At 36.1% G+C, this 26,352-nt stretch overlaps 3 protein-coding genes across 3 annotated transcripts; all 3 read right to left on the bottom strand.

Annotated features, from left to right (window-relative positions):
• Nucleotides 1-4,064: 4,064 nt before the first annotated feature.
• Nucleotides 4,065-6,205, bottom strand: LOC140007669 (replication protein A 70 kDa DNA-binding subunit D-like). The gene is made up of 7 exons (XM_072050640.1): nt 6,062-6,205; nt 5,718-5,988; nt 5,250-5,393; nt 5,083-5,161; nt 4,829-5,017; nt 4,534-4,654; nt 4,065-4,460 (listed from the first exon to the last, which is right to left on the bottom strand). Exons 1-7 carry the CDS (start codon nt 6,203-6,205, stop codon nt 4,065-4,067), a joined length of 1,344 nt encoding a protein of 447 aa, XP_071906741.1.
• Nucleotides 6,206-13,537: 7,332 nt separating this feature from the next.
• Nucleotides 13,538-22,543, bottom strand: LOC140007670 (uncharacterized). The gene is made up of 12 exons (XM_072050642.1): nt 22,390-22,543; nt 21,334-21,381; nt 21,177-21,239; nt 21,007-21,078; nt 20,876-20,902; nt 19,859-20,770; nt 19,744-19,811; nt 18,611-19,171; nt 16,475-18,268; nt 14,999-15,067; nt 13,963-14,195; nt 13,538-13,646 (listed from the first exon to the last, which is right to left on the bottom strand). Exons 1-12 carry the CDS (start codon nt 22,541-22,543, stop codon nt 13,538-13,540), a joined length of 4,110 nt encoding a protein of 1,369 aa, XP_071906743.1.
• Nucleotides 22,544-25,413: 2,870 nt separating this feature from the next.
• On the bottom strand, nt 25,414-26,352 carry LOC113690639 (acidic endochitinase-like). The gene has a single exon (XM_027208632.2). The coding sequence runs from the start codon at nt 26,350-26,352 to the stop codon at nt 25,414-25,416; it is 939 nt and encodes a 312-aa protein (XP_027064433.2).

Raw genomic sequence — 26,352 nt, forward strand, 5'->3', positions numbered from 1 at the left:
TTGCGGATGATGTGCTTATATTTGCTAATGGGTCTTCTAGATCTTTGAAGGATATTATGCGGGTATTGGAAATGTATCAGCTAGCCTCTGGTCAGTTGGTGAGTGTTCAGAAGAGTGGATACTTAGTGCACCCGTCAGTGTCGCCTGCCAGGCGGCGGGTAGTTGAGCGGATTACTGGCTTCTCTAGGCAGCATTTTCCAGTCCGGTACCTGGGTTTCCCGCTATACATTGGCAAGTGCAAATCCTTGTACTTTGGGGAGGTGTGTCACGCTATTTCGGCAAGGATTCTCTCTTGGCGGTCTAAGCTTTTGTCGCCTGGAGGCAGGTTAGTGCTAATCAAGCATGTCTTATCGTCGCTTCCGATGCACCTCCTATCTGTTGCAGTTATTCCGGTGGCTACATTCAAGAGTATTGAGCGAATCTGTGCAAATTTCTTGTGGGGGTCCTCGACCGAGCAGATTAAGCATCACTGGATTCGGTGGTCTCAACTTTGTTATCCGGTGAAGGAAGGTGGCGCTGGCTTCCGGCGGGTTCGCGATGTATATAATGCCTTTTCTTGTAAGCTTTGGTGGGGTTTGCGCACAGAGTCATCTCTGTGGGCAACCTTCATACGGGCAAAGTATTGTAAAGGAATCCACCCTTGTCAAGTGGTTAGTTCTCAGGCTGCCTCACCAACTTGGAGGCGCATGGTCAATGTGAGTCACCAAGCGAAATTGTGCATGGTATGGTTGCTTAATGATGGGACTTGTGATTTTTGGAATGATAATTGGTTGGGGAGTGGGCCTCTTTTTCTTAGGGCTTCGGTGGTTCCGGGCCTTTCGTTTTCTGATGTTATGGTCAATGGCACCTGGGATAATTGTCGGTTGTCACAGATTCTGCCGCCAACCATTGTGGATGAGGTGATGCATTCACCGGCACTGAGTGGAAGGGGGTCAGACCAAGTGATTTGGAGGTCGACGCAGTCAGGGCTCTTCACTTTGGCATCAGCCTTTTAGGAGGTCCACCAAGGTCGCAACAGGTCACTGGTGTTCTCTCGCATATGGCATGCTAGAATACCTTTGAGAGTGTCCTTGTTCATGTTGCGTTTGCTCATGAGGCGACTGCCTTTGGATGACGTTTTAGGGGAGCTGGGGTTCCAGTTGGCGTCAAAGTGCTTCTGCTGTACGTTTGTCACAGGAGAGACACTGGAGCATGTGTTTTCTGCAGGGCAGCTTGCATTGGAGGTTTGGGCGTATTTTCAGAACATATGTGGTATTGGCAGTTCGCACGATAGCCTCCGAGCACATTTGTTTGATTGGTGGATGTCCCCTACTCCAAGGGGCAGGCAGAGATTCGTATATGACATTGTTCCAGTTTTTATCTGCTGGAACATTTGGAAGGCGAGGTGTAGAGCGGTTTTTGAGGGGGCTAGAGTTCGTGTAAAGGAGATATGTGAAGCGGTCTTCCAAGATGTCAAATCGGCATTTGAGATTCAGTTTAGCCTGGCCGCCCAAGTGAGCGATTTCTCGCTGTTCTACGAGAGGATAGCTCAATCGACTGATCTGTATGAGTTCAGGATTGTTCGGTGGAGGGCAGGGGGTCAAGCAGATTTGCTGCTCAATACGGATGGTTGCTCTAAGGGAAACCCGGGAGCAAGTGGTGGAGGTGGCATTCTTAGAGACTCCGATGGGCAGTTATTGGTTGCTTTCTCGGCGTACCTGGGGGAGGCTACTAGTCTTCGTGCTGAAGTGTTGGCCATGTTGAAGGGTGTTCAGTTGTGTCTTGGAAAGGGATTTATCCCCAGGATAGTGCAATCGGATTCAATGGTATTAATCGACATACTCCAGCAGCGATGCCTATGTCCTTGGTCTGTCAGAAGAGAGGTGGAACAAGTCTGGCACCTGGTAGAGGGGGTTCGGTTTGAGCATTGTTACAGAGAGGCGAATAAGGTTGCTGATATTTTATCCAATGTGGGGGTCTCTCATCCGCAAGAGCTGGTTAGAGTTTACTTTACTGAGCACGCTCTCCCCTCGGTGGCCCGGGGAGAGTGCCGGTTAAATAGACTTGGGGTGCCATCGGTTAGGCGTGTTCGGGTAGGACGTGCGTAGGTGGTAGTAACTGGGGCTCTTCCCGGTAGTTGCTGTATTCATGATCTGGAATGAATAAAAGTTTTAAAAAAAAAAACAAAAAAAAAGAACACTTAGAATTTCAATATTCAAATTTCATACTTTAGTTTTCAGTTTAACCCACCCCAAACAATTATGAATAAAAGCAAAATAAACACGTAAATAAATAAAAGAATTATGTATAAATATAAAAAAAAAAGTTGAATTCAAAATGAATTAGTTTTCAGCAATTCATGAAATGCTTGTGCAACTCAGTTTTTGATGCTAGAATTGAAAATAATAACTCTAAATTATTTGAAGATTTGTGTCCTGGAATGTTAGTATAATTCTGTGTTTGAACATGACTCCAAACACTGTTGAGATTTGCAGGAAAGAGGAGGGTCATTTTTCTTTGATGTTTGGTTTGAATGATGAATTGAAGTTTTATATACAAAACTAGGATTGGCTTCCCACGCAAGGCGTGGGAGCTTTAGACCTGTTAGTAAGTTTCGCCGCCATGCAAAAGTAGGGTTGAGATCGTTAGTGAAAGTAATAATTTGTTGGTCGGCTTAAGTAAGACTGAGCCTATTTTTCTTAGAAGCTTGGTGCGTAATTTTTTGGAGTTCGACTTAATTGTGGTAGCTGGTCTAAAGAAGATTTAAACCCTTTTTTCTCCTCATCATACTAACTGTCGTAATATGTTATCGTGTGTTGAGAAAATGTATATATTCGAGATTTATGTGAAATACATCAAAAGATTTTGGAAACTAAAACTTCAGCAAAAATTTGATATAACTGGCGAACAAGCAACAGCTGAAGAAAGCGGAAGCATAAGTTTCTATTCTATTTCTCATGCCAATATGCCTATTGCATATCAGAATTCTGGATTTTAAATAACCAGTTTCTTGAATTTTGCAAATGTATGTGCTGGAAAAGGAACAAGCTCATGATCTGATGCGGTACAGACTCATACCGGAACTTTACAAATCACTTAAATTGAGAATTAAAACTTTGACACGTAAGTTAAATGAATAAATAGATTTAAAATATTCAAAAACAACCACAAAACAATTAATTCTTACTACGTCTCATCAGTGCTTCAATGTCTTCATTTAACATCACATTGTCGTGCGCCATCTCAAAATTTGTGATTGTTTTCTCTTTGATCAGACTTCCTTAGATTTATCTACGATAAGCAAGGTTCATGTTTACACTAATTTATAGATAAAAATAGCAGACATTTCTCGTACTACATTCTCGAAAATACTTCAACTGTAACATGGTTAAGGAATGATCTCTTGAGTGTTGCAGGATAAAGCTTTGCATCGAGTTTTACTGTAAGAGAATTCCAAAAACAAAAGGTACTCTCAGACGGTGACGAATGTTGAGGGAGACTGACTATCTCTTATATATATATTAGAACCTAAAAAAGGAATAAATGTAAAAGAAGAATTATTATTTCAAGTTTTGTTTACAATTTATTCGACAAAATCAGTGTACAAAGATCAATTTTTTTCTTAATTTGGTTGGTGATCGTCTCTAATTTAGTTGAGGATTGTGTCCAATTGATATGGAGACAAATGCTCTAATTGATATGGTGACCACTTTCCAATATGAATAAATCATGGTTCAAAACTTCCTGCTTGATTACTCTGGGCTAGTATTTTGGATGGACACAGTATATCCCCTAGCACAAGTTTTGCTACGGTGCTCCTGAGTGCATGTGATAGAAAAGATGCATAGAAAAGTAAATGCATAGTAAATAGCTAAGTATTGATAGAAAAGATGCTTAGTTAGCATGCAAAAGCAATATACATTAGTTGATAAGAGTAGCTATATACTGATACAAAAGATGGGGTACTGCAGTACTAAGACAAAAGAGGAAAGCAGTAGGTAATTCAAAAGATATGGCACAAGATAGTAAAGCACGACATGATTCAAAAGGAAGAGCAAGACATTCTATTTGTATATTCTACAGCATTAGTCTTGCTTCTTGGATGATGTAACGCGTTGTTTCTTTGTGGGACTTTTTGCAATTTTGAGTGAGTCAAGGAGGTTGCTGTGAAGCGCTTCTGATGTAGCTTTTGGTGGAACTTGAGTAGAAGCTTGAGCAATTGCAGGTGAAAGGTCAACTGTTAGTAATTTAGTAGAAGTTTGAGCAATTTCTTCACCTGCCTTTGTGCTTTCATGTGGAACCATTGGTTGGTTTTCGTTGATTGGTGGCACTGCAATACGCGTTGGATCAATCTTGTGGGCTATGATAGCAGTGCATCTGTCATTGTTGAATGTGGTGTAGTTTGTTGTTGCCTTCTTCAAGAAACAAACAATGGTAGTTTTGTTGATTGATTCTTCAATGATGTCGCAGAGCATAGTATTCTGTTGAATTGAGTAGACATTCAGAATAGAGGTTGTTTTAGTGATTGTAGAGGAAGGATTGTATTGTGTATACCTGATTTTGTTCTTTCTGGAGATCTGTTATGCTGAAGGGGAGCAGTTGTTCTGCATCTTGTGCATAAAGGTCAAGTGTGAGAGTTCCTGAGTTGTCTGTAAGTTGTATTGTTAGCTTGCACCTGTTGTTGAGTAATGTGTGAGTTATTAGTTGCTGTAGTATTGAGTAATTAGTGTTGGAATTGGAGATATTGAACCTTGTGACAACGTTGATGTGCTTCTGGCAAGAGGTACAAATGATTGGCCAGTTAGGTTGTGATCTGAGGGACTTGTGACACTGGGGACAAGCATAATACCACAGCTTTTGGCTCTTGTCTAGCAGTGTGGTTCTTCCTTGTACCCAGTATGCTTTTTGTTGCGGAAAGCTCAGAAAGTCTTTGATTGTAGTTATATCTTCAGCATCAGGAATTGGAAGCAGCTTGGCTCTATCGAGAAAGGCTCTTTGTGTTTTGAGGTTTGCAATGATAGCTTGATTTTTTGCTGCCCTGTTGATTGTATATATGAGTAATGAACGAGGAAGGATAATAATCACAATAATCTAATTATTTACCATTGGTTTAGTGGCACAGATTCTTCGAGGGGTGGATTGATGAGAAGTGTTGTTGTAAACTTGGTGGACATGTTCATAGCTGTGTATTTGATTTGTTAGTATAACTATTGTAAGTATAGTAGTTTGTTGTGCATGCAGTAGAGTATAGTAAGGATTGAAAATAATACCATGGTAAGAAGTGACTTTTATTTTGATGGCTGCAAGTATTGGTTGAGTGTGGATTTTGTCAGCCAATATTTGTCCTTCTTCTGCTTCGTAGTCGCCCCACAGAGTCAGTGCTACGGGCATAGAGCTGTATGTAGTTTTGTTAGCTAGTGTATATATAATGGTACAGTTGTTATCACTGATACAGAATGAGTATATTGTTAAGTCTTACTTCTGATCGATCAGCACAACTTCTCTAGTCGGGACTTGTGTTTTATTGCTTTTTGGTTCAACATGGATGACGATTCCTATCACATCTTGTTTCAGAATACGTAGGTGAGCATTAATACATGTTTCATTAACATTCGGCTAAGGCTTACAATAAGCAATAACCAGTTCTAATAGCTCGAAGAAAAAACACAGGCAAAAAGTTAGAAGGACAAAAATGCCCCTGTAGAGAGCAGATGAAAAAAATGAGTTTAGATGCTTACTTATCTCGGTGTTGTCATCTATATGACGGTGGAGCTTGTTGAAAGAGGTAAATGTGAAGATAGGTGGGAAAGCTGGTGGCTCCGGTTCATCTACTGCCTGGACAACTGATGAATTGTCTATTATCCATGTACATTCGTTCTCCTTAGTGCAGTATCTTTCATCAGTATATTGAATTCTAGCATTTGAGATGATGTATCTTTTTCCTGGGATGAAGAATCTTTTGAAGAAGTTGATGTCTGAACCATAGATGAGGGCATTTAAGCTGTTTCCCTGTTTCAAAATATTGATGTAATAGTATTTATGTATGCAGTTAATAGAATAGTAGGTGAATGAATTTTTGTACCTCGGTGTCAAGGAGTAGCATCTTTTGATATGGATTCCCTGCTTTAGAAGTTTGTCGCTTTAGTTTTTCAGCAACTTGGATTATTGCTATCCAATTTTTTGTTCCTGGCTTAAGATTGTTGAAAGTTAAGAAGCTGCGGTCCATTGTTAAGCTGCATCAAGAGGTATGAAGAGATATAATTACAAGACATATATAATAGCAGAAGGTATCAAGAGATATTTGGAATATGAAGAGGTATAAACTTACAACAATTGAGTGTAAGTATTAATTTGAGTTTTGACGTTGGTGTTCATGAGTATGAAGGATTGAGCAGTATGTATATAAGTTTAATGGTTTAGTTGTAGTTTACATACCTGATTGTAGAATCCAGCGTTGCAGGTGATGAGAGAAAAGGAGAGGGAGGAAGCCTGCTTTTTGAAAAGGAAGTTAAAAGTGATAAGAGCACAATTGAAATGACGTAGTTGAAGTGATTGACTTGTCGTGGCAGATGTAAGGTTGGAGTTTAGTTCAATCACAAGTAATCATCCGTGCATTTGTTTTGCTCATATTTTTTAGCTTGTATTCGGTGGAAGATTTATCTAATGGAAGGAGTTTAGTTGTAGTTGATTAATAAGTATATTTGCTTGAATTTAGTTGTGTTTGAAGTGTTCAAACAATTTTCTAGTTTGTACTCTAATAGTTATCAGCTTTTACATATTCCTAAGACTTTCACATGTTTTGACTGTTTTTTCTCTTCTTTTGGTGTGGTTATCTTTTAGGTGTTAGAGTTGTGTAGAACGTTTTATATATATGATATATGATATGTGTAAGCATATCTGTGAGGATAAGAACGAGGGAATATAGAGAGTGAGAGACAGAGTGATATCTGCATTTGGTTGTTGTTTTGTGCAAAGTTTGTTTAGATGGCACGTGCAAATTCTAGGTTTCCAGCTGTTCAACCTTATTATCCAGAGATAGACGATGAGATAATTGAGTTAGCAGGTGTACGGGGAGTAGCTTATCCCATGGAACATGGATGCCGTAATCGACTGGCTGAACTTGTTGCTCGAGTTCAGGTTGCAAATGTTTTGCTGAAAAATGAATTATGTGACTTGTTCAAAGAGTTTTATAGGCATGATGATTGGAGTTCAGTTCTGGAAGCTGCTCTTAGAACTGGAAGAAATTATCCGGTTCTGCAACTGGTTGCTAGAAAAATGAGGCTTGAGGTACTGGAAGAGAAGTATTTTCATCCTAGTCCACCGTCCACTGATAGTTTTGGTAATCAAAGTGATTGAAAGGTAGCGTACACTTTTTAGAAAGCATTAATATAGATTGGTTATTGTTGAACTTGTTTTGTTGATGATAATAACTTATAGTTAATAATTTTGATTGTTTAGGTTGTCGTGGCGAGTTTCAGAGGGAGCAATATGAGTTATTGAAGCTTTTTTGAGTGCTGTTTGCTGGAAATCTTTCAAACTGAAGAATAGCAGGGGCTTATGCTGTTTTGTAATAAATTAGATCTATGAGTGTCTTATTTATAAGTATTGTATTGTGAATCTTGGATATGTTTGTAGTGTTTTTATGAGTTTTCAAATGAATGTGTGTTGCGATAAAAGATATATGTGAGAATGAGATTTATAATGATTACAAATAGGTAGAACCAGGGGAAAATTGTTTTGCAGAAGTAAAAAGATGAAATAACGATAGTAAAATGAGTTACATAAAGATGAAAGTTTTGACAAGAACAAAAGCAAAACAGATGGAGTATTTTAGACAGATAATAAAAGGTTGGAGCAACAGATTTTGAACTGGACTTCTAAAGTACTAATTTTGCGCTGTTGCTTCTTCATGTTGGTTCTGAACATTCTCTCTAGCTTGATCTGCAAGTTCCTGCAGCATTTGTGAGGGTTGATGTGTTTTTAAAGCAGCTTCAAACGTTGGTGTTCATGCAGGTGTGCTGTAAAATGCTCCAAACAAGTTTAGTATTTCATTTTTCAGACGAAAAAGTTCAAGTGTTTGTTTATTATTCTTAGAAATATGATGGTTGACAAATTCAAGGACACTTGGATTTGTTTAGATGTTGGTGAGTTCTATATTTTCTAACAGCTGCTGGGAGATGGTATTGTTCGGGCTACAGGCTGAATGGTGAGGGTTTGGGTTGTTCATGATTTGGGATAAGAAAGTGTTTATGGAATAGCAGTTGTTGTTGGCTTATGTTGTTTCGTATGCTGGGAATGTTATGTATGTATTTATAGATGGAAATTTGTACGTGTAAGAGCTTTGTTTGAAATTAGTTAGTCGTGAAAGTAATTAGATATGATTCACGTGTGCATAGTATTGGTTTGTTTTTTTTCTACGTCTTTTACTTCAAAACGTGGAGTTGAAAATGTCCAGAAGTATTACATGTCAGTCTACTGCAGTTTACACTGGAGTAGATTAGACTCATGCATATGTTGTAGGCTTAGAGGTCCAGTAGGCTTTAAGGTTTTTTTTTTTAAATTTGATTTAAGATTAATGTAGAGCTATTCAGACGTCTTCAAGCTTTGAATATTGGTTATACAAAATAAATAGCAGCACAGAGATTCAGTGAAAAGCAGGGTTGTAAATTCAGAGGATATGGAGTTTAAATTGTTACGAGTAATTATTGCACGGGTGAGTAAAGGGTAAGAGTGGAACAAAACGTGTACTGCAAAATTGATGCAAAACTGATAGAGTGCGCTCCTTGTTATAAAAGTTTAATAATAATGTGTATGGTGCTATAAAAAAAGGTGAATAATTGACAGCTTACTGTACATTTGTGTGGTGCTAGGATACTACACTCGACGAGCTCAAATTCCTCTTTTCTCGATCTTCACTGCAATGGTAGCTCAACCCACGTCCGTCCGCCGCTGATCTTCCTCATCATAAATTAACAAGAATAATATACTCCACTCTTTCTCTCTCTCTCTCTTCAAAATCCCCAATTTTTGCATTTAGGGTTTCACAAATCGTCATTTTTGTAATCAGCGGCCAACATAATCAAGCATTGCGAAGAGCTTAATTGTAGTTGTAAGGAGAATTATGAAGTGGGATTTGCGATGCCGCGAAGACAAGAGGAGGGGTACGACGACGAGATGATAACGGCGGAGATTGTATTTCATTGATGATTTGGCGGAGACTTCTTTAGCCTTTTCGATTTTTTGGAGGGTTTACCAGTCGAATCTTAATATATAATATGTATATATAAGGTTAGACTTGCATTTTTCCTCTCTCGACTTTCTTCTATATATTTTTTTCGATTTTTTTTCCTGTGATTTTGGAATCTCACCAAAATTTTATAACAGTAGGAATCTCACCAAAATTCGTCATTTTTGCTGACTTTTTTAAACCCTCAAGAAAAGGCATGACCAGTTGCCGTTGAAGCAGTTGTTGAAAGATTATGGCGGTGGTAGTGGAAAGAGGAATGCAAAGAAGAGGTCGGGGTCTCATTTTTTTGAACTTGAAGCTAAAGTTGATAGTGAGTAAGAAGAAGAGGAGGAAGGCGAAGATGGTCAGAATCTCATTCAATTTATTTTGTGTGAATTCTTCCTAATATTTGAAATTTACTTAATTATATGTATCATTCACCATTATTAACTGTCAGAATTTAGAGTTACTGTTTTGCGGAATATTTGTGTGGAAAACTGGTGATATTTGTGTGAAATGAATTATAGGAGAACAGTGTGCATGAGTTTTATATGGGTTGATGATGTTCATTGTCCATCCAAAATTTTATTTTTTTCCCTTTGGGTCTATACTTTTTTCTTCAAATTGATGTCATATAAAATTTTTGGATGGTTTTTGAGCATCTTCCGCTATGGATTGAAATGGGGCAGATGTTTATAGTTAAACGCTTTGTTGTTAGTGAGTTGAAATAAGGTCTGAACATTTGTTCTGTGAATCTGAAATACAATCAGAGTGAAAGGAATATTAGCAGCTTAGGATTTCGGTTTAGAAATTTAAAATTTGTTTTCTGGTACACTGGAAAGCCAATGTAATGTGTTGTATTGTTGTTTTCCAGCTTATCATTCTAGTGTTGGTTTTTCTGAGAAAACACTTTACAACATTTTGAAACTTGATGTATGAAACTCAATGAGTGGATGTGGGTAAGAAATTTGTCAATTGAATAAAGATGGAGAAAGGAATATGTGAGCTTTCTCTGACTGTGCTGTCCATGAATTGGCTTTCCTCCATAACGTACAGTGATTGCAATGTGAGTTTAAGTTGGATAGATTCTGTTTCTTCACCTCATTAAAGTTCCAAACCAATTTGGGTTGTGTAATCTCGGCACATTGAAATTGAAGTGTAAAGCATGTCCGCTAACAATATTTGAGAACTGAATTTGTAGTTAGATTTATCTTAGCATGTGACTGATGTGTGCATTTGGTGTTGACTCATTGCAAATTGTCAATCTTCTAGGGTGATGCACAATGGTTATTCATTGCAAATTGACTCATATGTTTTTTTGCTACTTGCGTTAGGTGGTGTTCATAAAAACGGCTGTAGGAAGTATCACAGTTGAAGTGCCAGAGGACATGCTAAGGAAGTATATGAGTTGATTCGAGTATCAAGATTGGTTAAAAAGAGTAAGAGCAACAACTGCAATTACTTTGTTATGTTTTTTGTTTGAAATCAGCTTTATTGTCACATTCCTTTCACCAGTGATGCTAAAACTGTACATATGTTGTTAACTGTTCTGATTGTTATCGAGAATAAATTTTTTCAATTGCTATCTGTTAAATGAGGCAAAAAATTGGCTTACTTGAAATGAATTAGATAGCCAAGTAGGTAGACACACAGTTGACAGGAATAAACTACCTCAATGTAGTGACAGTGGAATTATTGGTTTCAGTGGCCTGATGTCAACTATATCTGATCTGAAATGCTTCACCAATGATATGGTTTCGCTGACATCAGTAGCAGCACATGACATGGCAATCGCAAGTGCTGGAATATAATGAACATGTGAATTATATGATTTAGAGAGCAAGGAGGTGATTTGAGCAGTCTGCATTTTAAGGTTAGCTACTCAATCAGATAGATTGATCAATATCTGTATTCTTATCAATTGTTGTACAAGAGTTTAAAAAAATTTAGAGCAAACGCATCATATGAAAAGTTGTTTGGAGAAGCAAAGTCTTGATGTCAAATTTTTATAGCTCAGAACATAAATCATAAGCAAGTAGCAAAACTGAATGTAAGAGTAACTAAGCAAGTGGTAAAACTGGAGTTGGGGTAACATTGGCACTGAATTCTGATGCAGCAAAATGCATTAGCTGTTGAAGTTTAGAATAGTCGTTAAAAGATGACAAAAAAAATGTCTAGGTGAATTTTGATTAGAATATCATGAAGAATATCTTGATTAGAAGTTTCTAATGCTGCCAAAGTGAGACTAAGGTAGCTACTAAGTTGAATAACCTGTGGGAGACAATTTTTTAAAAAGGTGGAAAAGCTAAAAGTCTGTACTCTTGTGTTCCTCAGCGTTAAGAAGGTGCCCCTTGACTCTGTACTTCAATTGCCTTTGGATATCTGCAGGGCATTATAAGTATCAGTTTTGAAGACACACACACACTGAATCTTGTGTATAGGGTAAAAACAAAAAGTCTTATGAAGTAATTTTAGTTTAGCTGGCACTCAGTCTTCGTAACCTTAAAACTTTAGTACCATCTTTCCATTTTTGTATTTACTGTTGAGTTTTCTTCACATGTGCTATGCTTAAACTCTAAATAATCAGGAAAAATGTAACATCTGTATTGAAGACAGGCTTACTATTTGAATTGAGAAGCAAATTGGGCAATTTTCTGTCTCCACTGATTTGCAGTGGTGTTGATACCTTCACTTTGGAAAAGATTAGCTGGTCTCTCATAGTAGACAATAGTCTGCTCCAAATTCTGTTTTTACTCATATAGTTCAGCAATTTCTTAGATTCAAATAAAGGAATCAATAGCTAACAGTCAAAAGGAAACATAGATTAAGAAATAAAAGCAGATATCACAGCCATCATGACATGATAGAGAGTAAATATATAGCATCGTAGGTTATGAGTTCTGATAAGTTGACCAATAGTCTGTATGTATTCATGTTACAGTATGTCAAAAAACTTTAGATGAGACATGAAAACTTTACATATGAATCATAAAAGTATCAAATTTATCTAAAAGACATTCTGTTCTTTCACAAAAGAGAAATGAGCTTGAAGAATAAGATGGAAGATGACTACAGAGGCAAAGTTTGTAGTATTTTGTGGACATATCGAGCCTTGCAATTTCCAAGAATAAATTCACGGACTGCTCCAAGGAAGATATAGACTATGTGAAGAATAAAATTATCAGCCATCGACAGTTCGTAAAATAAAAGCTCTATAATCTAAGTGAAAAGATGATGGCTTAAATCCCAAAATGGGATTGGATGAAAATCAGACGAAGAAAGGAACAAGAATATCAAAACAGATAAAAGCTAGGCTGGAAATTAGGATTAAAAAGAAATTTCATTGCATTTGTTAAGTGCGGTTGAATTTGCAAAGCAGATGGGCTGGAATTTTAGCAGTACTTATTAGCAAAAAAAGATGGGATAAAATTGGCTGATGAAGAAACCAACTGATAACATGAGAAAGAAAGCAGGCATAGGAAATAAAGTTTAAGACAATATTTAATCTATTTTTTTGGTGTTGAAGTATGGACAAGTTCCTAAAAACATCATGTAATCAATAACTAAAAACTAAGACTGATCTTCAATTTAAGCTGAAACAATCAGCCACCAGATGAATGATTGTATTGAGTGATAACTGACAGCTGTAGTCTGAGCTCAAACAATGTGTCAAAACTGGTAAGAGACCAAACCTTTAATGTTTGTCTTCTTATAGCAATGAGCAGCATCAGCATAAGCATTTGCAGCTTTATGTTTGCTATCCAACTGTGATATCAAAATTACGAAATTTAGTACAGCAAACGAGAACAGCTACAGAATTGATACACAAAAATAGGAGGTAGATAAATCCAAGCAATCAACAACTTTTGAATACTTACCTTCAGACGATAACTTGCCAACTTGACATACATAGCTCAAGCTTGATCCCATGAAAGACTCCAAAAATCAAAACTAATGAGAAACAGCAGCAGAATTCAGCTTAATAAATTTACATAGACTGAGTCAATAAATGTAAGTTAGGAATTACAAATCACAATTATCAGCCACTTCAAGAATTTGAAAGGCTTGATTTCCATTTACCAAATATGAAAACAAAGAGAAGGATGCGTATTTCTTGACAAGCGAAGAGAGAAATACTGAAATTTATTTTTTGAATCAACTTAATTACCAATACATCAAGGCAACCGCTTTTTTTTATTCAATAAATCTAGATTCTTGAACTAATAAATTAGAAATAACAGTTGCGCGTATGCAGTGTTTCTGATATTATTTCTAAAAATTAGAAATCATTAACTAATGTTACAATCTTATATCTAAAACTTCCCAAAACAGCTATTTGTGTGTTCCAGGATGCCCTTCAATTTGCACTTCAGTATTCTTTAGAGAATTAAACATCTCCAGCAAGCACCAATTAGCTATAATCATAAGCCTACCTTTTGAACTGTAAAGTAAAGAAGTCAAAACAATTAACAAATTGCATTTACCTGTAATTCACAATTAAACGTTAAACCACCTCTGCTTGGCAGCTCAGATCAAGGGCTTGAATTTGCCATGTAAATGTTTCCTTGATTAATCTCTTCCAATTCAGTAACCTAAGGAGTAAAACTACTATTATTTAAGTTTGATTTTAAAAAAATTGTAAATTTGAAATCAAGCGAAAAAAAAGAAAAGAAGAGAAAACATGCTTGAGACAGCCATCGAAGGCTATAAGATGAGTGAACAAATGAAGTTTTTTGGTGCGGAAAAGCCATTGGTACAATGAAACTTTAATCTCTTCTATCTGCATCTTCAGTTTTTGTTGAAACTGTGGCACAGACTTCAAAATGGTGTTGAAATCATTGCTAGGAAGATGATTCAAGTATATCTGATATTCTGGAGATTTATGGCTTAAAATTTTCTGTTTGTTGTCCACAGCTTTGATGAGCTCAGAAACTGCCAGAACAGTTTTGATGAGCTCAAGTATGGAATGCTGATGCTTTTGGGGATGAGGCTGCAGTAGAGATCAGTAATGGCCGCTTCTGTTATTAGCTTGGTTGTTAGTATCACCTTTTGCTGCATGGTCGAAATTGAAGGTAAATGAATACTAATCAAATTGTTGTCTTTTTTCTTATAAGCCACCAATAAAAAGGGAAAATATTTGCATGCAAAGATTGTATCAAGATTAAAGCTTGGTGCAAATTTTGAAGTTAGGAAGTAATCCCAAGAACAAAAAATATTGTTCAAGGATTATATTAAATATATAGAGAAGAAGAAAATTAGATGTAAAAAGAGAGTAGAATTTATTTAGGATAAGTAGATAACCTGAACCAATAAGGAGCTATTAGTAACAAATAAGGATGGTTTCTGTCAATAACTCGTATTATTGCTGTTAGATACATATTACATTTTTTATTATTATGCAGTGTAAATTGTATAAGAATTGCAATGTGAACTGTATACAAGTCTGTCCAGACAGTATTCCTTTTATTTTTCATAATCTATGAGCATAAATAGTTTCCTTTGGATCTGTGTGGGAGACATTTCTTTTAGAATTTTGATTACATTTCTTTCAGCACAAATAGCTTGGTGTTCATTGTTTACAAGGTCAAATGCTATTTGAAGTTGCCAATAAAGCATCAATTTTGTCTTCTGTTCTTTAGAGTTTGTCAAATACAGTAGCAGTGTCTTTTGGTGTATCCAAAAGCATGAGAAGCTGACATATGCTTAAACAATCAGGCAATGGCAGTTTTTGCATCTACATTCTTTAGAATTTGGAATAAGGTTAACAAGAATGAATTACATAGATATAATTACCTGATGCTGATATTTTCTAGAGGTGATAGAATTGCGAGAGACATCACTACAATTGTGTTGGTTATATACCTACAGGGAAACTAAAAAATGAGATAATGAGAAAAAGTTGAAAACTGTAGTGTAATCTAGCGTTTCAGAAGTTTATATACATTCATGTACAGCTTCAGTTGATGTGATGGTTAAAAAGAAATGCATACTTAAGTTATATAAGATCAATGACACTTTACACTCCAAGATTAGTAGTTATTCAACCATGATTTATTTTGTTATAAGTACAATACATAATAATACTGAACAAATTTAGAAGGCAGAACTGAACGTAATATAGCACTTAGAATAGTTTAGACATAATCTAAATCTTCTGATATATTGAATAGAAACTCAAGTTCAAAGGTAGAGAACAATGAGTGATTTAGTTCATCTAAATAACAAAAGATCTGACAGGGGAAACAGAGATTTGTTATAAATAATGAATGAATACATAAGTTGGTAAAATGACTAATATATTAATGAAGCAGATGAGTACTCTGTAGAAGTGAGGTTTAAAAGAAAGATTTGGAGTTTTAGATCTCAACCTGGGATCATAGTTATTGCTTTTAGAGAGTTAAAGATACAGGAAAAGCATCTTTGAATCTTTGAGGCTAGCATTGCAGCTAGTTGTCTCTGAGTCTCATCAAACTCTTCATCTTCATATACAGTCTCACTGCAAAATCATAAACACTGAGCAATGAATTTTTTGAATATAGAATTACAAGAATGAGTAATATTAATTCATAATCAGTGTTCTATACGTACAACTACAAGAATTAGTAATGTTAATACATAATGAATTTTCTTAATATATAACTATAAGAATGAGTAGTAAGAGCAGTATCATGAGAGTTTAGCAATAACTAATATTGGGGTATAAAAAAGATACTCTGTCAATAAAAGCAGTAATTATTTGTACGAGTTGTAAGAAAAAGGTCGACTAAGACATTGCAAAAACAAAAATGGCCCTAATGAGAGGAGATCAAATGTAATGAACACTAACCTTTGTTTTTTGAATATCTCTTAAGGACATTTGTCAAAGTATAAGGTAGCTAAAAAATGAAGCAGCATTTGCGAAACATTTAACATTATTTGCATTAGCAATGAAGCATAAGGTTTACTTAATGCTATATCTTAATACAAGATTTTTCTTATTACATATACTGACACATCAGTTGGCTGAAAAATTGAAGCAGTATTGAAAAATAAGTATTTTTTTACAAAAAAGTTAAGCATGAGTTGTCAGTGAAATCTGCTAAGTATAAAAGCAAGTGAAATCTGCAGCAGTGTACAACAAATAATTGGGTGTTAAGCTTTGATTAGTGCATATATATAACTGTGTAGAAAAGGTAGGGGAAATAAGTGTAATGAATATGAATCTCACACTCTTATAATCAATAATTATGAAAGGTGATGATTTGCAAGTTGTAAAATATTTTTGTATACTATGTTATTGGTAGCATAGTCAACTGTTGGATCAAAGGAAGAAGGCTGTATAAGAATCTTTACACAATTGCTGCTTTTTGCTCTTGATAAAGCAACATATAGTTGGCCATGTGAAAAAACTGGTTCACGTAAGTATATACCAACAAAATCTAAGGTTTGACCTTGAGCTTTATTGATTGTCATTGCAAAGCATAAACGCACTGGAAATTGAATTCTTTCAAATGACATCGGGCAATCAGGATTATTTTCTATTCGGAAACATATTCTATGTAAAAAGACTTGTTTGCCTTTGAATTCTCCAGCACTTATAACTGCATCAATAATATTGTTAGTCAAAGATTTACATATTAGCCTTGTTCCATTGCATAAACCTTCTGGGGGATCAATGTTTCTGAGAAGAATTATTGGGCAATTTGGTTTTAGGATAAGGTTGTGGGGGGGAAAACCATTGGGTGTTAAGCTGTTGAGAAAATCTTCAAATAGGCCTTGTTCTGAAATGTCAAGTGTTTTATCACGACTAATATATTCTTGAGTCTCACCTGGAAAAATGTTAATTAACAAGTTGTTTAACACATCAACAAATTCATTTTTTGTAGTAAGGATTGCTCGATTTACCAATGAAAAATCATCCTTGGAAAAAGCACTTAAATCTGGGTAAACTGTTTTGATAAGTTCAAAAATTGATTCTGTTTCACTTTTGTATGGTATTAGTAGTGGGAGAGGGATCTTGACTTTTAACTCTTGTATTGCTGGTTCTAGTCCATTTCCTATTCGGAGAAGGTAATCTGTAAATTCTGGGTCTGATATTGCTCTCATATTATCTGTGAGGTATAGTTTATGAAGTTGTGGCCAAATGTATGAAGTTACTAAGCTAGCTTGTACAAAATCTTCCTTTGAACCTTTAGTGACAACAGGGAGAACTTGTCTAAAGTCACCACCAAAAATCATAACTTTGGAACCAAATAACTCAGGAGAACCCATTAAATCTTTTAGTAGTGCATCCACACCTTCTATACCAGTTTTGTGTACCATTGGAGCTTCATCCCAAATGATAAGTTTAGCTGCTTGAATTAGTTTAGCAAGTGCACTTTGTTTACTAATTTTACACATATTGATTGAATTCATATCAATTGGAATCTTGAATCGAGAGTGCGCTGTTCTACCTCCTGGTAATATTGATGCTGCAACTCCACAAGAAGCAGTAGCTAATGCTATAAAGCCTTTTGATCGTACTTCAGCTAATAACGCTCGATAAAGAAATGTTTTTCCTGTGCCACCTGGTCCATCTATAAAGAAACATCCTTTTTCTTTAATGTATAATGCCTGCATTATAGTATCAAAAGCTGCTTTTTGACCAGGATTGAGTTTAGTAATTGACATCAAGTCATCCTCTGAAACTTTAATCTCTGTTTCACTAATTGTATCTCTTGCATCTGTGTTTGAGTCATGGAATTTTAGTACTCTTGGCACCAGTCCATAGCTGTTTATGTTACGACCCATAGATTCTAAAAAATTGCTTATTTGATGCAGAACTTTAAATTGAATATCATTTTTGGTTAAATTTGGGACTCTATTGTAATCTTCAGACAATGATTCTTCAAATTTCAGCCATAGGGTTCTTGGATTTGAGGGGGTAAAATATACCAACAATGTTGCAAACAACCTTCTTAGGCTATATGGCATATGATAAAGGGCAGCTTCTTCTAGACATTGTTCTTGTGAGTTATTTGATTCTAAATATCCTCTAAGTGCAGCTGCTTCGCGAAATGTGGTAACATGTACTCCATTTACAGTCTTTAAATCATCATAAGAAGTTGGACTTTTAACATGCAGTAAAAGGAGTCTTAGGAAGTACCGTTCACCTTCTAGGGGATTTGCTGCAACAACTCTGCCGATAGAATCTTTTTGTTTTCTAGGTTGCCAAGATTTGGAACTTGGATACCACACAAAATGCTCAGGAAATTCTTTGTACGTACATTTGAGACTTTTTGCAAAATCATCTGTAGCATTCATTCAAAAAAATTCGGTGAGCATAATTCTTTTTGCAAAATTGTTACTTAATATATTGTCAAGATTATCATTTGGTCGAAACAGCATAGATTGAAAGTTTTCTAGGTGAAGCTGAAGTTGTATTACAGCAGGCTGCATTTTATAAAGATGAAATCTGTATATTCTCCACATTGCTTCAGGTGCACATACCCACCGTGCTGACTGATATTCTTTGATTTCATCAATAGCATTTGCTCCATCATCTGAATTCACTTGAAAATGTATCCTTGCATGGCCTTTGTATATATACTTATACACATACTTGACAGCTTTAATCGTGGAGCAAATTTCTACATTTATATGGCAATTGAATTTAGCCAACAGATAAGCATTGTATGGCACTACCCATCTGTTGTCTAAGTAGTGTCCCCGAACCAAAATTTTTTTCCCATCATTCCTTCTTCTGTATGTTGGATACGAATTCTGAGAATGTGTAGTTTTTTCTGCCCATGCTTTTGGGTAATTGTTCTTGCAAGACTTCTTTGATGCACCCTGCATACATACATTATCAGGTTTTTTCTTGCCACATGGTCCATGCATCATATGTTTCTTGACCATTCTAAACAGATGCTCATTTTGTGCTTCATCGGGTATTTCTGCAGAAACTATACGATCATAATCTTCTGTTGTATATAATTTGAAAGCGGGCTTCAGAATAATCAAAAAGTGAGCATGAGGCAGACCGCGTTTTTGAAATTCTATAACATAAGTATATGCTGCTACTTCTCCAAATATTTGCTTCTTGAACAGCTCTTTTTTTCATAATTTCTAACTTTGCATGAAACACACGAGCAATAAGATCAGGCCTATTTTGTGCTTTATCTGATTGTAACAGATTTTCTTTAATCTCTGGCCATGATTGATTGCAAGTCATGGTTATAAAAAGATCTGGCTTTCCAAATTTCTGAACTAAAGCCATAGCATCAAGATACCTTTTTTTCATATCTCTAGGACCTCCAATGAATGATGTAGGCAATATTACTCGCTGTCCAATTTGAAATCCATTTTGTTGCCCCTGTATTACGCTGTCCATAATTCCTTGTAGCTGCTCTCGACGTATTTGCTGTTGTCTACTTCGATAAAAATCTAGTCTTTGTGTCTCTATTTTAACATACATGTCAACTGAATATTGTTGCAAAGCTCTTCCAGCATTTAAAATATTTGGCCCAATTTTTTTTTCTCATCTGAAATTTATATGCATAATACTCTCTCATGGATACATATTCCTTGGAGTTTTCATATGCCTTGTAAGCTGTAAGATTTAGAATATTTGTCAAAGAAGAGATGACTGCAATTGAATAGAATAATATATAATGAATGGTATAAATGTGTTACCTTTTTCTTCAAGATCAATCATTTCTTCTGGTGACTTAAAGCTGGACAATGTAGCTGTACATGACTGTTTCGTAGTTTTTCTTTTGCGCTTTTTTGGATTGCCTCTTCCTGATCTTTGTATACCCGGATGCCATCCAATTTCTCCAAATGGAAAAAGTAGTGGATACTGAAGAGGGTCATAGCAGCCGTAGTAGTATTGAATGCGGTGACTGTGTCCTTCTTTTGTATATATCTGTATGTGTCTAGAATAACCTTGATTAGCATTGTCTCCTTCAACCCATAAAGCTGCAACTTGAGATACAGTGGGTTTATTAAACACTCGCTGGTCGTTGTCGGAGTGAGATTTTAATACTATCTGATATGAGTCCAGGTTTGGAACATTTCTCAAACTCCTAAAGAAGCAAGCATATGGATTGTCTTTCATTACTTCCATTAGCTTCACTACAATTCTTTCAGTCAGCCTTTCTGATATTGCTAATCGATTCTGAATTTCATGTTCTGTGTCATGGAAATAAAGCTGAAGATACATTCCTGATCCTCCATGCGGTATTAGTTCATTGATGAAATGGTGTGTTTGACCTTGTATCTTGAATGTATAGATTCCGTTAGTCCTCTTGCAAAGGGATTTGTCATAGTGAACACCAAAGGAAGTAAATGCAAACATGTTATTATAGGTCCTGACATAGGTTCGGAAATGTATAGCTTCTTCACTCTGTCCAGTAAAAAGCTCAATTAATATATTAGGTAACTTATTTTCATGGAGTAGAACTTCGCCATCAGAACAGCAAAAGTTTGCTGTCTCTGAGTAGAATTTTTTCGCTCCACAATATTTACAATCTGATGCATCAGGGAGATGGTCTGCATTATGGCTAATGAAATTCAGAGCTTCTACACCAGCTGCATTTTTAGATACTGTACAATAATAGGAATACAAAGCATTTTTATCACTATGTTATGTGCATATGAAAGAAATATAAATAAATATATAGGAATGACACCTTTGTTTTGCACTCATACCTGATCTCCTTTGGCTTGAGCTTTTGCCTACAGAACAATAATGTGGCTACTCAGAAGGTAAAAACGATTATGCTCCTGATCAGAGTATTTAACTTCTGCAACATTTTCAGATACATTTTAGTTATACATACCTTTTGGATGATTTTTGATAGCATTAGAAACATTGGTTTCCACTGACTGACTGCCTACTGTCATTGATATACCTGATTAAGCAAATAAGAATGTGTGAGAACGTAAATCAAATTCAGTGACCAAACAACACAGGACAAATATTTGTAAAATTAGGATTAAGGAGTTCAACCTGCAAGATCATCAACTGTTTCATGCAAGAAATTAGAGCAGCTATCACATATAGGAGGATCATCTAGTAGATAAAAGCATAGAAATTGTTATATGAAACATAGATTGATAAATATGATTATAACAAAATATACCTGACACATATGAACAAAACATACCTGACACATTTTGTTTATTGATTCTTCTGCATTTATAGATGGGCGAACCTATATGAACATAAGATCAAATAATACATTATAAACATAGAAGAACAAAAAATATATATGTTTAAATGTCAAAAATTGCTTGTGTAAACATAGAATACAGAAACAATTTGTGTAGGCATACCTTGTTCAGCTTGCCTTTTGATTTAGCATTGGTTTTACACAGAATTACTTTTGACAGCTATAGATTGCTGCAGATTAGATTAGGTGTTCCTTCACATCCTTAAGATCCTTTAGCTTATCAGTTGGTTCTCATAAGCAAGTTTAATATCCGTTGATAATTAGCTCAAAATAAAATTTTTTTGGGGAATTCTTGAATAGTGCATGCATGAGAAGTAGCTAAAAACTGCTTATCCACTATGTTATTGTTCTTTTATTGTTGTTTTCAGCTTGCCTCTTGATTTAGCATCGGTTTTATACAGAGAATTACTTCTGACAGCTACGGATTGCTGCAGATTAGTTTCTTTGTCTCCACCCTGTTGCAGAAGCTGTTTAATAGCAATACTCTGTTGGTTATTGTGCTCATTATTTTGCTGTAAGTTGCACCCAACTGGAAGTTCTTTTTCCTAGAAGTTTTTTTTTCAGAAGTAACTTTTTCTCCTCTTTATTTATGAAGAAAGTAATTTAGAAGTATAAGTGAGTGATTGTAGCTTGTTTTGCTGATCGTTAGTTGTTACAATAATTCTACCTATCTCAACGATAGATTAGGTGTTACAATAACTCAAAAAAATTTTTTTTTGGGGAATTCTTGAATAGTGCATGCATGAGAAGTAGCTAAAAACTGAATCAGTTACCATTAGTACCTTTCCTTGCTTTCCTGTTTTGATAAGAGTTAGAAGTATAACTGGGTGATTGTAGCTTGTTTTGCTGATCGTTAGTTGTTACAATAATTCTACCTATCTCAACGATAGGTTAGGTGTTACAATAACTCAAAAAATTTTTTTTTTCGGGAATTCTTGAATAGTGCATGCATGAGAAGTAGCTAAAAACTGAATCAGTTACCATTAGTACCTTTCCTTGCTTTCCTGTTTTGATAAGCTTCTCTCTGTTTAGCTTGACAAGCTTCTTTTTCTTCCACTGATAAGGAAGCATATTTTTCTCTTGATCTTTGGTTGCGAATAATGTTCTTATTCGTTGAATATGCAGGTGCATCGGTTGAAGCCATGGTTTACAGTTTATAGCATGAATAAAGGAAGCAAAAGCTAGCGGATGAGTTGAAAATACATGCAGTTTAGTTTAGATATACAAGCATCACCGATAGAACAGGAAGGAGATGGCTCAATTTTCTAGTTTACAACAGCAAAACTAAAAAGCTACTGTAAAATGACTATGTTAGACATCAGCTGAAAATATTTAGTCTATTCAATGACTATTTTGAGGGAGGAAAATGTAATTAAACAAGACAATGAGCTGGCCGATAGAAATAAACATCTGGCTGATAGAAATAAACATCATGTCTCATTAATGCTGCTTGTTAATGCTGCACAACAACCAATGTTTCACTAACATTCGGCTAAGGCTTACAATAAGCAACAACCAGTTCTAATAGCTCCAACAAAAAAATGTAGCTCAAGCAGACGGCTTGACAGACGGCTTGATGGTTGGTTGAAATCACAAAAATACCATCGAGGAGAGCAGATGAAAAAAATGAACAGTAACCTCAAAACGTCTTCTTATATATGGCTGAGATAGAAATAAACATCATGTCTCATTAATGCTGCTTGTTAATGCTGCACAACAACCAATGTTTCACTAACATTCGGCTAAGGCTTACAATAAGCAACAACCAGTTCTAATAGCTCCAACAAAAAAATGTAGCTCAAGCAGACGGCTTGACAGACGGCTTGATGGTTGGTTGAAATCACAAAAATACCATCGAGGAGAGCATATGAAAAAAATGAACAGTAACCTCAAAACGTCTTCTTATATATTATAAGGATAAGGGCAAATGGCCCAAATAGTCTTCCAATTATCCTATTGAGCCACTTTTGGTAATTCAACTTTAATTTGGGTCTATATCGTCTCTTAACTTTTATTATTGGATCAATTTAGCCTATCCACTTTAAATTTTGAGGAAATGTTGTCTCATAACTACTAAGCGTTATTATTGGGCCACGTTAGTCATCTAATTTTTCAGGTGACCAGGCTTATAGAGGAGAAAAGTCACTACTACATATCACGGATAAAAGGAAAAAAAATGCTTACAATAAAAAAAGTTGCCCGTAAAGTAAATGTTTAGCAAATTTCTGGGCACTCATTTTTTTAAATCAATTTCAGACTTGGTACAGTGGTCAAAAACATAATTTGACCACTCTGTCCTTCTTAAGATGGTGCGTAAAAGTTGGACGATCAATAGCAAGAGTCAAAGGATCACAATGTTTCAAATTGAAGTCAAATGACAAAAAGTGGTTTGAAAAAAAAAAAGTTAAGAGGACTAATTGGGTGCTTTGTTTTAAAAAAGCAAGGATCGTCGTCAAATTACCTTTAATCCATCGAAAAATTCATCTAATAAGAAAATTAACAAGCTCTGATTTCTTGAAACTAATCCAAAAGATGCAGCGAAACAATATTTAATACTGTAGTTTGTGAGTTGTCCAGAACTCTCAGTAGGGGCGGGCAAAAAAATCCGAAAACCCGAAAACCCGAAAAACCCGACCCGATCCGCACCGTAAAATAGGATATCCGATCCGATTTCTGTTAGCGGATCAGATAGGGTCGGGTACCCTAACTATTCGGATTCGGATACGGATAGTAAAAGTAAAAACCCGCGGGTACCCGACCCGGGGGTATAATATATAAATATTAAAAATATAGGGGTGATTGTATAATATTTTAAATTACTATTAACCCTAACCTAAATCAATCCATTGGTCTTCAGATTACAGCCGACACTTCCTCTCCCTCAGTTCATTTTCTCCTTCTCCTTCTCCATCTCTTCAACCTTCAGCCGACAATCGACATCTCCTTTAATTTCTCTATCTCTTCAATTTTGTCAAGTTGAACTCAAGCCTGCAAGCCTCAAGCCTCAAGCAGACGATTCAACAGGGACTTTCGATTTCGATTTCTCAAGCCAACGCCGACCTTCAGGCTTCATTTGCAGGTTTTTTTTTTTTTTTTGAGAATGCCGATTGAGCAAATATTGGAGCAACTAATAATTAGACATCTCTTTAGGGAAAAAAAATTAGAAAATTCAACCTAAAACAAGGTTTTAGGCAGAATGACAGATTACCGAATGTCTAAACTAAGAAAACCAAAGATGTGCCCACTACCCAGACATTATCGACCTTATCTATTTTTAGCATCGCATTTTGATGCTTTGTAGTTTGTATTTAGGCATCTTGTATAATATTGATTCAGATTTGGGCAATGTGAGGTATCAAGTTTTCTCCTAATTTCATATTGCTAAGGGTTGATTCCGTGAGGTATTTAGACTTTGGATTGTGATTGTATTATCCGTGGGCATTGTGATTCCGTGGGCATTGTGAATTTTTTTCTCCTTTTTAGTGTAAATTAATTTGTGTGCTCTTCATTTGCTCTTGTTGTCTTGCTCAATTCCTTTTATTGCTTTTGTTGTGCTTTTCTTACTCTGATTGGTTGCTGATGCAAAGGAATATCGAATACATTTGTAACTGATGATTTAGTAATGAATTTAAGTTGGAGTCTAAAAAAAAAAAAAAAGATGTCCAAGTGAGTTTTTTTTGGGTAGGGGCGGGTACCCTATGACCCGCCCCTATTTTTCGGGTATCCGAAAATCGAATACCAGATAATAATCGGAGCGGATTAGGATCAAAAAATTAGTGACCCGACATGTTAGGGTCGGGTCAGCCAATTGTCGTTCGGGGCGGGTACCCGACCCGTGCCCACCCCTAACTCTCAGTACCTGTTCATGCAAGAGATAACGCAAAGCACAATATATATTTATCCTCCAACATTTTATTTAATTTGGGAATTCATAACCCATAGTTATACATAACTGGCAAACAACCAGGATTACATTTCATCTCTCAGCAGGTAACGAGAGGAACTTATTCATGATTAGATGGCTTGGAACTTATTCATGGACTTTTTACCATAGGCCATAACATCAGAATTAACATAAGACCTGATTTTTTCACTGGAAAGAAGGCAATAGTATTTGCCCTGAAGCATCATGATCCCTCCATAATTGGGAAACAGCTCCACAAAGCGATGAATCTCACCGACTAGCGGTTCACATGGGATGTAACCGTCAGCGTCAGAATCTCCTGTTAATCCCAGGAATAATGTAGTATCATATTTGTCTAGATAGCAAGACCATGCAATCCAACTTCTGAAGAGGGGAGACGGACTTTCTGGACTGTATTCACATGAAGGATCACCGAAAAATTGCACCCACACGTAGTCAAAGATGCCAGTTTTGATAGCAGCGTCAAGATAATAGTCAGGAATTTGACAAAGTGGTGCTGCAGATAAGTACACCTTTCTGTCAGGTGTGCTATAAGCCGAGAGTGCCTGGGCGAGAACATCCAGACTCTGTTTTGATCCGCTTTGGATATGGAAGTCTATTCCATCTACAGTAGTATTGAGAGGACCAGGGCCTGAATGATTACTCAAAAAATTGCTCCATATATATTCTGCAACTTTCTGAGCATCATCAGGAGAAAGATCAGGCCTCCCACCAAGGGAAAGAAATACTTTGATGCCTTGGCCCTTGCAGAAATCTATCATAGGACCTAGGGAGGCGCACTTATCCGGGATGCTCGGATTGCAATGGTCATCTATGCTCAAGACTGTTTTGCTACCCTCGAAATTTAAGAAGGCGATAGCCACGTATTCATAGATACCAGTACCATTGAGGCATATCTCGGTCAGGTTTCCAGCATGAGGATTTTGGCCCCAGTAGAACCCAATTGCACCTTCTGAGGAGCTGATCAAGGATGAAATCATCAGCAGGGGTATTATTGCTAAGAAGAGGGGTCGTAAACTAGCAGCCAT

Source organism: Coffea arabica, chromosome 5c, assembly GCF_036785885.1.
Source record: "Coffea arabica cultivar ET-39 chromosome 5c, Coffea Arabica ET-39 HiFi, whole genome shotgun sequence".
NCBI classification, from domain to species: Eukaryota; Viridiplantae; Streptophyta; class Magnoliopsida; order Gentianales; family Rubiaceae; genus Coffea; species Coffea arabica.

What these genes read in the sequence shown, in the direction of transcription:
- LOC113690639 (XM_027208632.2), bottom strand. Translation starts at nt 26,352, where the DNA reads ATGGCTGCTAGTTTACGACCCCTCTTCTTAGCAATAATACCCCTGCTG.
- LOC140007669 (XM_072050640.1), bottom strand. Translation starts at nt 6,205, where the DNA reads ATGGACCGCAGCTTCTTAACTTTCAACAATCTTAAGCCAGGAACAAAA. An exon ending in AAAAGTCACTTCTTACCATG is followed by an intron (nt 5,162 to 5,249) that starts GTATTATTTTCA and finishes TCAAATACACAG; the next exon opens with CTATGAACATGTCCACCAAG. An exon ending in TCTGTGCCACTAAACCAATG is followed by an intron (nt 5,018 to 5,082) that starts GTAAATAATTAG and finishes TACAATCAACAG; the next exon opens with GGCAGCAAAAAATCAAGCTA.
- LOC140007670 (XM_072050642.1), bottom strand. Translation starts at nt 22,543, where the DNA reads ATGGCTTCAACCGATGCACCTGCATATTCAACGAATAAGAACATTATT. An exon ending in TATCAAAAATCATCCAAAAG is followed by an intron (nt 20,903 to 21,006) that starts GTATGTATAACT and finishes ATTGTTCTGTAG; the next exon opens with GCAAAAGCTCAAGCCAAAGG. An exon ending in GAAGAGATTAAAGTTTCATT is followed by an intron (nt 13,647 to 13,962) that starts GTACCAATGGCT and finishes TTTACTTTACAG; the next exon opens with TTCAAAAGGTAGGCTTATGA.